Source organism: Tachysurus vachellii, chromosome 5 (assembly GCF_030014155.1).
Source record: "Tachysurus vachellii isolate PV-2020 chromosome 5, HZAU_Pvac_v1, whole genome shotgun sequence".
NCBI classification, from domain to species: Eukaryota; Metazoa; Chordata; class Actinopteri; order Siluriformes; family Bagridae; genus Tachysurus; species Tachysurus vachellii.
In genome coordinates, this window is record NC_083464.1 from 25,186,701 (window position 1) to 25,199,886 (window position 13,186).

The 13,186-nt window shown below is 42.1% G+C and overlaps 1 protein-coding gene across 2 annotated transcripts in view; it reads right to left on the minus strand.

Moving 5' to 3' along the window:
* Positions 1 to 48: 48 nt before the first annotated feature.
* LOC132846162 (cingulin) overlaps positions 49 to 13,186 on the minus strand; it is a 34,957-nt gene continuing 21,819 nt past the window's right edge. For both annotated transcript variants that reach the window (XM_060870750.1, XM_060870749.1), the window contains exons 10-21: positions 8,036 to 8,156; positions 7,655 to 7,867; positions 7,350 to 7,571; positions 6,990 to 7,238; positions 6,446 to 6,616; positions 5,363 to 5,524; positions 5,107 to 5,196; positions 4,917 to 5,000; positions 4,610 to 4,728; positions 3,398 to 3,506; positions 3,153 to 3,316; positions 49 to 2,177 (exon numbers count right to left, since the gene is read on the minus strand). In XM_060870750.1, the coding sequence (XP_060726733.1) occupies positions 2,039 to 2,177; positions 3,153 to 3,316; positions 3,398 to 3,506; positions 4,610 to 4,728; positions 4,917 to 5,000; positions 5,107 to 5,196; positions 5,363 to 5,524; positions 6,446 to 6,616; positions 6,990 to 7,238; positions 7,350 to 7,571; positions 7,655 to 7,867; positions 8,036 to 8,156 (1,843 nt within the window). In that variant the 3' untranslated portion in view covers positions 49 to 2,038. The remainder of the gene's footprint in view (positions 2,178 to 3,152; positions 3,317 to 3,397; positions 3,507 to 4,609; positions 4,729 to 4,916; positions 5,001 to 5,106; positions 5,197 to 5,362; positions 5,525 to 6,445; positions 6,617 to 6,989; positions 7,239 to 7,349; positions 7,572 to 7,654; positions 7,868 to 8,035; positions 8,157 to 13,186) is intronic.

A 13,186-nucleotide genomic window follows, 5' to 3' on the forward strand; every position in this document is an offset into this window, starting at 1 on the left:
TACTTAGAAAATAAATGTAAAAGTGAAAGAAAAGAAAAACACACTATGCACATGTGCTTAAGGTTTATTTTTCATAAAAATATATGGTAAAAATACAAAGTTAGAGATTGAAAAGACATTTAAAAGCATCAGTCTTTACCGTTATATGTTTCAGCAACAAGACTGTACATAGAGAGATCAAGCACCTCGTCGTTATTACATCATAAAACGCTTTTACTTGATTTCATCACTGATTGTTCAAGTAGAATTTCTACAAAAAAATTCACAATTATACATACACACGTAAATTTGTTCTTCGACAGAGTGGTCTAAATAGATCCAACAAGGTGATTAGATTTTTACACAGAAACATTGGCTGGAATGCTAAGATCAAGTTTTGGATAATGGTGTGTGTGTGTGTAATACACTCGTACCGCTGAACATATCGGAGACGGAGACGTTCACAAACACTCGCAAACTAAAGGACGCAGACAATAAAGCACTCGTGACAAGCCACTGATTGCATGGCTCAAAAATAGCTTCGCTGCTCGTATGTAGTTCCATGAGCAAGTCAGACATCGTGTCGGTATTTAATGCTACATGTCTAGTGCTGTATTTAGCAACAAAATCTGTGTAGTTGTTCGCTTTCCTTTTACACATGAATGTGTACCTTCGTACCATTGATATTTACTTTATTCATGTCTTTTAGTAAATGTGAATGAAAAGAGCATTAATAGGGTTTTCATAGTATCTCTTTGTCTAAAAAAATATATATATATATAAAATAATGATCAGTGCATTTGCTATGGGAAGATTCAGCACACTCGAGTCCTGTATACTATTCTTCCATTAAGGTTTCGTGATATCTATTGGGTTTTAAAGAGCTCAGATAAATCACAGCAAGCAAAAGTCAATCTGTCTGGTGGGATATCTAGAACCTTAACTTTCATACCTGTTCTACCTGAGATTTTCACCCTAACGTGTATGCCTGGTCATACACGATGAACCGAGAAGCAAGCACGTTTAATGGATCTCAGTTGAAGTTGATAAAGGTAAAGTAAAGCTCTGCAGATTTCTAAATTACAGATACAACTTTTTTGCATGTGCGATAGTAACTAATCAAATCCATCATCCCTAGGTGAGTCTATGCGATAAGTTAGAAAATCTTAACACACACAAAAAAAAAACGTGTCTTGATTGGTGCAGCGTTCAAGCGAATACCTCTGAATGTGTGCGTGTGTGTGTTTTCATTCTATTAAATCTGAAATGGTCACAAGGTTTATTGCAGCCTGTTGTTATTGGCTGTGTGTCTCTTAATGTAACCATCAACATCGCTGAATATTGTAGTGATGACTACATTCTTATGTTACTAAACTGACACTTATTAGCTGTAGGAATTATACAATTGAATATTATTTTCTAAGTTAATCTATAAGCACTTTGTTGAAAGTCCTGGTGAAATCAGGCTCGGTTAATTGTTTAATATTAAACAAGCGATCTGATCCTGAAGAAAATTGTGAATTGTTTAAATTGTATTACAATTATAATAAATATATATATACACTTTTTTAAGATTCAAAGAATATTTGAGGATTCATGCAAATTTGTGTGGCCACACATTGATACTAAAGTTAACAGATGAATATATGAACGCAATTCCACAGAGAACTGCGCATTCCTGGTGAATTTCCTTAATTCATAACTAAAACTGAGTGATCAATTTCGCAGTTAACTTACAGTTATGCTCAACACAGTTAGTCGCATCATGTCACTAGTACTATAGTAGATTGTAGTGAAATACAGGTAAGTGCAAACTACACAACTCTCTGAACTAATAAACTGGACATTTAGCTCTTCGCCTTTGTGCAGTATGTAGGTTTGTCCGCCTCTTCAAAAGGCTTGAACAATTTGTTTACATTATATTCTGCCTTCTTGTGTAATTTTAGCAAGGCCCTATCCCCACCTGTGTAAAGTGGCTCAGTTTCTGACGTCGCTCCTCGCTACTGAAAGCTCATTTCACCCAAATAGTCCAAGAGTGACCTTCTTCTCTAATCTCCACCTAGCAGGAGCTGGTCTGTAAATTGCTCTCTGTGAGGATGGAGGTGATGGTTGAGGAGTCAAACAGGCTTTCGTCGTCATCATCTGAGCTGAGACCTGGAGAGGCCACTGAAATGAGTCGGGCTTGCTGGATCTTCCTCCTGAGGATTTAGCACAAACACATCGGCTCAGACATTTCTGCATTTACGTACAGGGGAAAAAGCAGGCAATCCAAAAGCGTCATCACTGAAAAAGACTTTACAGCGTGCAAGACACCTGACCTCTTGGCAAACACTGCCATCTCCTGGAAATAACATGTACTACATTCAATATTATTATCGCCATATTATTGCAGTGGTAGAAACATCATGATGTACTGGTATGAAAACAGATTCATTATAGCTTCCTAATAAAGAATTGCATCCTTTAGATATTTGTGAGTACCAGAGTTTAGTGTTCTATATTGCCCCTAGTGGTGTAGCAGAGGCTAGTTCTTTTTTTTTTTTTCCTCTCTTAACTCTCTCAAATTATGGTCCACAAAAAGATCTTATTTACTATAAAGCTCATTTTAAAAAGATTCTACATTACAACCATGATCAGGCTGTAGGTATGACAGCCCATAACTCAAATAAGCCAAAATTCTACTTATATACTGTATATATACACGGTATATTAAACATTGTCTAAGATGAATGTAAGAAAGGAACCGAGCTGGAAATGTAGGCTTTACTTTAGAAGCATGGTGTGCAACCGTGTTCAAACTTGCTCCAACAAACCACCAGGGTTCAGTTCAAAAGTTTTAACCTACTTCATGTATGAAAGCAACTATAGAATTTTACATATCTAATGGTGACTCTAGGAAAAGAGGTGTGTGTAGGTCAACGTTTGCAATTGGTATAATGGCTTTTTACAATATTCATCAGTGTTCCTTTATAGGAGCAGACTGCCTTCATACATCTCTAAAATGTTATTCAAGGTAAAAGAAAAATTGATACTGATCATTTCCTTCTACCGGCTATAGAATTGCTTTAAATGGCAAAATAAAAAAAACGGACTATTTGCACAAATTAACGCCACACATGGTGTTTTTTCTTTCAGCACATGAGTATTAAAATACAGTTAGTGATAGAACTTACTTGAGTTCATTCTCCAGTGCTGTGACTCGAGTCTGTAGCGCCTCTTTTTGTTCCGTTTGCTCCTCCATGTCTCTTACTGCTTTCCTTCGCAATCCCTCCAACCGCTCTACCTCTTCCTCTCCCTCATCCACCTGCCTCTTCAATGCCTTCACACGCAGAGCCAGCTGCACAGAGAACCCTCATAAGCACGGATATGGGAATGACCGATGAAAAATGTGTAGTACTTAGGGCACATAATGTGAGACCTGATCTCTCTGCTCTGTGATCTGCTGTCTGTCCTCGTCCAGAGTCATGGACAGCTCTTTCAGCTTCCTCTCCAGACGGCGTTGTGAGGAAAGTGCTGCATTTTTATCACTGCAAAATACACCAAAGTACATAAATCATTTTTAACAGATTAAGAGTTTATGTGCTTAATTTCTCTAAAATCTCTTGTAGAACAATCTTATTTTTATTACTGAGATAACATTCCTCCTGTCTAATTAAACAAATCACACCCCATTCTTTTTTTTCCCTAAAGAATGTGGTGCCCATTTCCATGAATTTTCTTTATATTGCAAAAATGTATATGGATATGAATACTGTGACACATATCGTCCAAGACACATGAAGCCCCACACGAAGCCCCACACTGCATCTTTCTAATCTACAGCTCATTTTGTGTCACAAGGCAGTGTAACACTCCTTTGCCCCTTTTCCACCAAGGCAGTTTGGGTGCTGGTTCAGAGCAGGAGCCTAATTTAAAATCAGTTCTTTCTTTTTTTGACACCCAAAGCACCGGCTCTGAACCAGGAAAAGTGGTTCTTAAGTAGCACCAAAACATTGCTGGTCTAGACTTAAGAACCGCTTGTCAGGGGCTGAGGGCGGGTTACTGTGACCAACAAGACAAAAGAGAACGTCATTAGCGGCATTTTTAAATTATTTTAAATCAGGATTTGCCGCATTTGGATGCCAATGTAGGTTCGCAAAGCCATGAGCATTAACAGTAAAGCAACATCCGCCATTGTTGATGTGTTTGCTGCTGCTGCGCTAGCGCTGCTGTATAATGTTGTATACAGTGACGCAAGACTTGGCACCCTGATGGCTCTCTAGCCAATGGAAAGGCAAACTGGTTCATAGAAGGTTCGCCATTGGAACCAACTTCGAAGCAGCACTCTGAACCAGTACCCGGTTCTTTCTGGTGGAAATGGGGCACTTGAGGAACCTTCCACTTTTCATGTTCATGAACTCACACCCCCACCAGTGGTTACTGTCTGTGAGTGACAGGGGAGGAGTAATAAATCTCTCCTACCCAGAAAACATGGCCAATTACGGGCCCCAGAATCCCAGACATGTATGGCTATGGCCATAGGACTTTTTTGTTGCACCACATTCATAATTACCACAGAACGACAGGCTTCCCTACCCAACTACAGACCTGGCTGTGGATCTAGAAGATACACTGAAGGTTATTTCTGTACCTTTCTTCATTACGTAGCCGCTCCTCCAAATCCTGCAGTTTGCTCTCTAGCTGAGAAACATTGGTGGAACTTCGGGACTGGCCCTCCATTTCTTTTATACGGGATTTATACTCCTTTAGCTATGGGGAAAGCGAGAGAAAATGAAGCAAGTCAGAAAGAAAACACATGAAAGTAAAAGAATCTCTAGTTTTACTCTAACAGGCAATATTATAACCAAACCAAAATATGATTTTCTTTCCAGGGAACATGGAACATAATTGATCGGTGCACACAAGACCAGACATGAAAAACCCTTCATTTAACGTACCTGTCTCTCCAGGGCATTTTTGTCCAGCTCTAGGTCTTGTTTGGATGATCTTTCCTGCATTAGCTCTGAACGCAGCTGCTCAATCTACACTCAAACACAAACATGCACAGTTGTATTGTGGAGAGCAACATAAAAGGCACCAAGGCAACAACAAAGTCTCGGAGTAGACAGAGGTCAGTGGCTCGCTCACCTGGTCTCGGCTCCTGGTTATTCTGTCGGTCAGGAGCTCCACGCTGTTCTTCTCCTCGTCCAGCTCCAGATCCAAGCGCTTGACTTTTTCCTACAGACACAAAAAAATATAAGCAAAATATCAAGGCATGATTTACAACACAGCAAATTAGGAGAAATGGAAGCTCACAGTTTTATTGGTTGCTGATTTATTTGCAAATGCTGTTCCTGAATCCTACTCCACTGTGAAAAATAGTGAAATATATTCTATCACTTGCCTCCATGCTGCGGAGGTCACGAGCACGGTCATTGAACGTGTTGCGTTGACTGTCCAGCTCTCCTTCCAGGTGTTTGACGCGGTTCACTAACATCTCTCTGTCCAGAACAGCATTATCCTTCTCCTCATAGTATGACTGCAGCTCTTTCTTCAGACGAGACAACTGGAAAATGTATCAGAAAGGTTCGAGTGAAGGTGTGTGTGTTTGGAGCTACTAAATCATTCTCGGTCCAAATTAGGAGAAAGACAGAATGTCTTAAAGTCACAGAAAAGGAGAAATGGCTAGGTAGAAACAAAACGACAGCGGACAATATACTAAATATTAGAAGAAACATAGTAAACATTAGAAGAATATTATTATAATACCCTAACGTTTTTGAATTGGATATCGGTTTTGTTTTTACATTTTAAACAATATAATTGGAAAATCAGTGTATTTAAAAACACCCAATATTTCCTTAGTGCCATTAATTAGCACGGAATTTGAATTTTAAGAAAACTCATTCTGGGGGGCACGGTGGCTTAGTGGTTAGCACGTTCGCCTCACACCTCCAAGGTCGGTGTTCGATTCCCGCCTCCACCTTGTGTGCGTGGAGTTTGCATGTTCTCCCCGTGCTTCGGGGGTTTCCTCCCCCGGTTCAAAGACATGCATGGTAGGTTGATTGGCATCTCTGGAAAATTGTCCGTAGTGTGTGATTGCGTGAGTGAATGAGAGTGTGTGTGCCCTGCGATGGGTTGGCACTCCGTCCAGGGTGTATCCTGCCTTGATGCGCGATGACGCCTGAGAGAGGCACAGGCTCCCCGTGACCCGAGGTTGCTCGGATAAGCGGTAGAAGATGAATGAATGAATGAAAAAAAACTCATTCTGAACATGAGGTGTCTTCCTTAATGCTTTTGGATTAGTTCTAAGCTAAAAACATATCTAGCTCAGCACAGCTTTCCAAAACGGTGAGCAATGTAACTCTGGGTGATTTGTACAGTACTATATACATGAGGGTACGTGAAGTGAATTAAGACATGCTGATTCCATGAACAAGTGACAGTTTAGAAAGGGGCAGGAACATTCTGGCTTGCCCTTGCTCACCTCCTCCTTGAGAGAACGCAAAGTGATCTGGGATTTTTCCAGCTCACTGATTTTCTCCTTGTTGATCTTCTGCAGGTCCTGCTGCTCCTTCTTCCACTTTTCTTTCTGCTCGTCGAACTGAGACTGTAACAGCCGCACAGAGACACTGGAATCAGCAGTCAAGCGCTCGATCTGAGAGAAAGAAAAACAGACCTGTCCTTACTATAAGCCAAACACACATATCAGGAGTATGACAACACGGCATGAGAAAAGACAGTAACGTACTTATAACATTAACGTGATTCTGTACCAGTGTAGAGGAGTTATATAGGTACAACATAATAATGTCTTTTTTTTTTTTTTTTTAAACTAAACACACTGTAGCGAATCAGAGATAACTTTTTTCGCATGGGTTCTGGTGTAAAGGATACTGGTGAGGGTTCACCATACACACACTTCCCTGAGCAGTAATATCAATAGCATGCTGATCTCCTGGTTGCAATACACTGTCCATACCCACAGAGACTTCTCTCACTTGACCCTCATCGTCCCCATTCATACTCACCTCTTTGTTGAGTTTGTCCACTGTCTTTTCAAGCTGTTTCTTTTGTTCGTCCAGCTGCGTGTTGTCCTTGCGGACAGTGTCCCTATCCCTGTCTCGCTCCTCTATTGCTCGAGACAGTTCGTCTCTTTCCTGGCTCAATTTGGTGCTGCTGCGTTTGGTCTCTTCCAGCTGCTGCCTCAGCTTTCTGTTCTCCAACTGCAGCTCCTGCTCTGCCTCCATATTCTGTGAAACTTGTTCCTGCATCGTGGACTGGACATGGAGAGATGGAGCTGTTGCTCATGCATGTTGTGTACATGTGTGTTTGGCAAAAACAACAAACTGGCATCTGAGCTGTTCTGGAAATCAGCTTATTTCACTCACCTCCAGACGTGCGAGTTTGTCTTTGAGGCGTGAGTTAGCCTCCTCTAGAGCCTCTCGTTCATTTGAAACCGTGCTCATTTCTGTTTGGAACAACGTGAGTCTCTCTCTTTCTTTCTGTAGATCCTCCTCAGCCAAAAGTAAGTTACTTCGCAGACGCTCCGCCTCTCCGCGCACTGCACGCATTTCCCCACGCATAGACTCCACCAATGCAGGATCAGCAAGCTACCGAGAGGTGAGGCAACAGTTAGGGCATCATAAAGGCACAAAGAACATGGTGTGGGGTGATTAAGAACTTAATCGTATACCTGCTTGGCTTTCTCATGAACTTTAGCCAACTCCTCCTTTTCTTTTCGTGACTGGTCCTTCAGCCTGTCGATCTCATATTTCTGCTCGGCATCCAGTTCCTGATTGGTCCTTTTCAAAGAAATGATCTCCATCGTCTTCTTGTCGAGGTCCCGTTTTAATTTCTCGATCTCTGCTTCGGCTTGCTTCAGTGATGCACGGCTACGCTCCAGCTCCTGTGAGAAGTTCAACAGTTTCATGGAGATCATTTCATTGTGTGAAAAACAAAAAAACATCCAGCTAGTGGCAAAGGTAAGGATAAGTAGGGGCAGTTATACTGCACTAGCCTTATGTGTGGTGTGTGTGTGTGTCTAGATCCAAATAAATGCACTCTCTCTTAGTACCTGTTTGTGGGTTTCATTTTGTTTGACATCAGGGATCTGCTGTTTCATGATGCTCAGTTTCTCCTGCAGCTCTTTTAGCTCCTCTTCAAACTCGTCTTTATCTAATCGAGCCTGGAGAAGCCTGGCATATCATACACACACTCAAATTATTAACACACAGCAGAAAATACCCAGAAGCTATCCAGTTTAATTCCTGATCAGTTCTCAAAAGTTCCAGTAAAAGTCTTAACACTAACACTCACAAAATTCTAACACTTAATACTTTTAAACTCATCGTTATTGAGTATTATTTCATGAAATACTTTACTTGTTAGGGTTAATAGCAAACCTACATCTTACCACGTGGGAAACATCTATATAAGTCCAATTTACCGAGTTTTTTTAAGATAACAAAACAAACAGAAATTGAATAAACCTAATTTGTACCATTTTACATTTTCTTATTGAAAAGACAGACTTTTGCTTCTTTTTGGAAATTGCTTTAAATTGGCTTAATTATCTATTTCAAGCTATACATTAATTAAAACTACAACTAATTAATAAACTTATACTTGGTTTAAGGATACAATTCTCACAAGGAGAAAAAAACTTTTTTTCCCTCTATCTACAATCAACATTTTTTAAGAAATTTGCAATGAATTTGGGATCAGAGTGTGGAGTAAATCCATGTACTGAACGACAGTCAAAATGTGGCCGCCCCAAAGCCAACCTCGTAACTTTCTGGCCACTATTTATCAGGATATATCTATAAGCACGAGCCTCATCAGACTGGTCGTGGAGGTGGTGTTGCCACCATCTTTAGTGATTAACCTTACTGTTACCCAGAGAACACAGTATAGATTTAAGTCTTTTGAAGTGCTTGTGCTTAGGAGATTTTAACATTCATGTTGACGACACAAATGATGCGCTAGGACTCACATTCATGGACTTACACAAAACATCACTAGAGCAACTCACCGTCGTAATCATACACTAGATTTAATAATATCACACAGAATAGATGTCACTGATATAGATATCATTCCTCAAAGTGATGACATCACAGACCATTACCTCATAATGTACACACTACCTATAGAACAGACTAACTGTGTCTCACCACGTTACCGACTCAGTAGAACTATTATTCCGACCACTAAAGACAGAATCACAAATAACCTGCCTGATCTGTCTGGACTTCTTACTGTACCCTTAAACACAGACGATCTAGATGAAATAACTAACAGCATAGGCGCTATATTCACTAGCACATTAGACACTGTTGCCCCAATCAGATTACAGAAGGTTAGAGATAAAACGCTTGCACCATGGTATAAGTGTCATACTCACACCCTCAAGAGAGAGACCCGTAACCTCGAGCGAAAGAAATTAGAGGTTTTTAGAATTGCGTATAAGGAAAGTATGTCCAGCTATAGACAGGCTCTAAAAGCAGCCAGGGCTGAGCACTTGAGCAAACTCATAGAAAAATATAGCTGCAAGCAGCGATACCGGGGTCAAGCCGATCAGATGCGCTCAGAACATGTTGCTGATGAACCATACCAAGTTTCGTAGCGATATGGCATTTTATTGGTAAAATACTGAACTTAACGTGAAAATTCAAAATGTGTGTGTGTAAGTGTGTGTAGGTGTGAGTGTGTGTGTAAGTGTGAGTGTGTGTGTAAGTGTGAGTGTGAGTAAGTGTGCGAGTGTGAGTGTGTGTAAGTGTGAGTGTGTGCGAGTGTGAGTGAGTGTGTAACTGAGTGTGTGTATGTGAGTGTGAGAATGAGTATGTGAGTGTGCGAGTGTGAGTAAGTGTGCGAGTGTGAATGAGTGTGTGTGTGTGTAAATGTTTGTGTGTGTGTTCCTCGTATGTGAAAACATACTTGGCAATAAAGTGTGTGTGTGAGTGTGTCTGTGTGAGTGTGAGTGTGCATGTGTGTGTGTGTAAATGTGTGTGTGTGTGAGTATGTGAGTGTGCAAGTGAGTATGCGAGTGTGCGAGTGTGGAAACTTGGTATGTTTCATCAGCGACATGTTCTGAGCGCATCTGATCGGCTTGACCCCGTGTGTGTGTGTGTGTGTGTGTGTGTGCAAGTCTGTGTGTGTGTTTGAGTGCATGTCTGTGTGTGTCTGTGTGAGTGTGAGTCTGTGTGTCAATGTGTGTGTCAGTGTGTGTGTGTTCCTAGTATGTGAAAACATACTTGACAAAGTGTGTGTGTGCGTGTGTGTGTGTGAGAGAGTGTGTGTGAGAGTGTGTGTGTGTGTGTGTGAGAGTGTGTGTGTTTGTAAATGTGTGTGTATGTGAGTCTGTGAGTGTGCGAGAGAAGTGTGTGTTCCTCGTCTGTGTGTGTGTGTATGTGAGTGTCTGTGTGTGTGTCTGTGTGAGTGTGAGTGTGTGTGAGTGCGTGTGTGTGTGAGTGTGTGTGAGTGTGCGAGTGTGAGTATGTTTTCGATTGTGAGTAAGTGTGTGTGTAAATGTGTGTGTAAGCGTGTGAGTGTGTGTCTGTGTGTGTGAATGTGAGTGTGTGTGTGTATGAGAGTGCGTGTGTGTGTGTATGTGAGTGTGTGTGAGTATGTCAGTGTGCGAGTGTGTGTGTAAATGTGTATGTAAGTGTATGTGTGTGTGTGAGTGTGTGTCTGTGTGTGTGTGAATATGTCAGTGTGCGAGTGTGTGTGTAAATGTGTGTGTAAGTGTGTGTTCCTCGTCTGTGTGAGTGTGTGTGTCTGTGTGAGTGTGTGTGTATGTGAGTGTGCGAGTGTGTGTGTAAATGTGTGTGTAAGTGTGTGTGTTCCTCGTCTGTGTGAGTGTGTGTGTCTGTGTGAGTGTGTGTGTCTGTGTGAGTGTGTGTGTGTGTCTGTGTGAGTGTGTGTGTGTGTGTGAGTGTGCGAGTGTGTGTGTAAATGTGTGTGTAAGTGTGTGTGTTCGTCTGTGTGAGTGTGTGTGTGTGTGTGTGTGAGTGTGTCTGTGTGTGCGTGTGAGTGTGTGTGTGTCTGTGTGTGAGAGAGTGTGCGTGTGTGAGTATGTGAGTGTGCGAGTGTGAGTATGTTTTCGATTGTGAGTAAGTGTGTGTGTAAATGTGTGTGTAAATGTGTGTGTAAGTGTATGTGTGTGAGTGTGTGTGTGAATGTGAGTGTGTGTCTGTGTGTGTGAGAGGGTGTGTGTGTGTGTGAGTGTGTCTGTGTGTGTGAGTGTGTGTGAGTGCGAGTGTGTGAGTGTGAGTGTCTGTGTGTGTATGTGTGTCAATGTGTGTGTCAGTGTGTGTGTGTTCCTCGTATGTGAAAACATACTTGACAATAAAGTGTGTGTGTGTGTGTTTGTGTGAGTGTGTGTGTGTGAGTGTGTGTGTGAGTGTGTCTGTGAGTATGTGAGTGTGCGAGTGTGTGTGTAAATGTGTGTGTAAGTGTGTGTTCCTCGTCTGTGTGAGTGTCTGTGTGTGTGTTTGTGTGTGTCTGTGTGTGTGTGAGTGTGTGTGTGAGTGTGTCTGTGTGTGTGTGAGTGTGAGAGAGTGTGTGTGTGTAAATGTGTGTGTATGTGAGTGTGTGTGTGTGAGTATGTGAGTGTGCGAGTGTGTGTGTAAATGTGTGTGTAAGTGTGTGTTCCTCGTCTGTGTGAGTGTCTGTGTGAGTGTTTGTGTGTGTCTGTGTGTGTGTGTGTGAGAGGGTGTGTGTGTGTGTGTGAGTGTGTGCGTGTGTGTGTGTGTGTAAATGTTTGTGTGTGTGTTCCTCGTATGTGAAAACATACTTGGCAATAAAGTGTGTGTGTGAGTGTGTCTGTGTGAGTGTGCATGTGTGTGTAAATGTGTGTGAGAGTATGTGAGTGTGCAAATGAGTATGTGAGTGTGCGAGTGTGGAAACTTGGTATGTTTCATCAGCGACATGTTCTGAGCGCATCTGATCGGCTTGACCCCGTGTGTGTGTGTGTGTGTGCGTGTGTGCGTCTGTGTGTGTGTTTGAGTGCATGTCTGTGTGTCTGTGTGTGTGTGAGTGTGTGTGAGTGTGAGTCTGTGTGTCAATGTGTGTGTCGGTGTGTGTGTGTGTTCCTAGTATGTGAAAACATACTTGACAATAAAGTGTGTGTGTGCGTGTGTGTGTGTGTGTGTGTGTGAGAGTGTGTGTGTGTGTGTGTGAGAGTGTGTGTGTGTCTGTGTGAGTGTGTGTGTGTGTGTGTGTGTGAGTGTGTGTGAGTGTGTGTGAGTGTGTGTGAGTGTGTTTGTGTGTGTGTGTGAGAGTGTGTGTGTGTGAGAGTGTGTGAGTATGTTTTCGATTGTGAGTAAGTGTGTGTGTGTAAATGTGTGTGTAAGTGTATGTGTGTGTGTGAGAGAGAGTGTGTGTGTTCCTCGTCTGTGTGAGTGTGTGTGTCTGTGTGAGTGTGATTGTGAGTGTCTATGTGTGTGTGTGAGTGTCTGTGTGTGTGTGAGAGGGTGTGTGTGAGTGCGAGTGTGTGAGTGTGAGTGTGTGTGTATGTGTGTCAATGTGTGTGTCAGTGTGTGTGTTCCTCGTATGTGAAAACATACTTGACAATAAAGTGTGTGTGTGTTTGTATGAGAGTGTGTGTGTGTGAGTGTGTCTGTGTGAGTGTGTGTGTGTGTGTGAGTATGTGTGCGAGTGTGTGTGTTCCTCGTCTGTGTGTGTGTGTCTGTGTGTGTCTGTGTGTGTGTGTGAGTGTGTGTGTGTGAGTGTCTGTGTGTGTGTGAGTGTGTGTGAGTGCATGTGTGTGTGTGTGAGAGTGCGTGTGTGTGTGTGAGTGCGTGTGTGTGTGTCTTTGTGAGTGTGAGTGAGTGTGTGTGTGTGTGAGTATGTGAGTGTGCGAGTATGTTTTCGATTGTGAGTAAGTGTGTGTGTAAATGTGTGTGTAACTGTGTGTGTAAGTGTATGTGTGTGTGTGAGAGTGTGTGTGTGTGAGAGAGTGTGTGTGTGTGTAAATGTGTGTGTAAGTGTATGTGTGTGTGTGAGTGTGTGTCTGTGTGTGTGTGTGTGTGTGAGTGTGTGTGAGTGTGTGTGAGTGTGTGAGAGTGTGTGTGAGTGTGTGTGAGTGTGTGAGAGTGTGTGTGAGTGTGTGTGAGTGTGTGTGAGTGTGTGAGTGTGTGTGTGAGTGTGTGAGAGTGTGAGTGAGTGTGAGTGAGTGTGTGTGTGTGTGTGTGTGTGAGAGAGTGTGTGTGTGTAAATGTGTGTG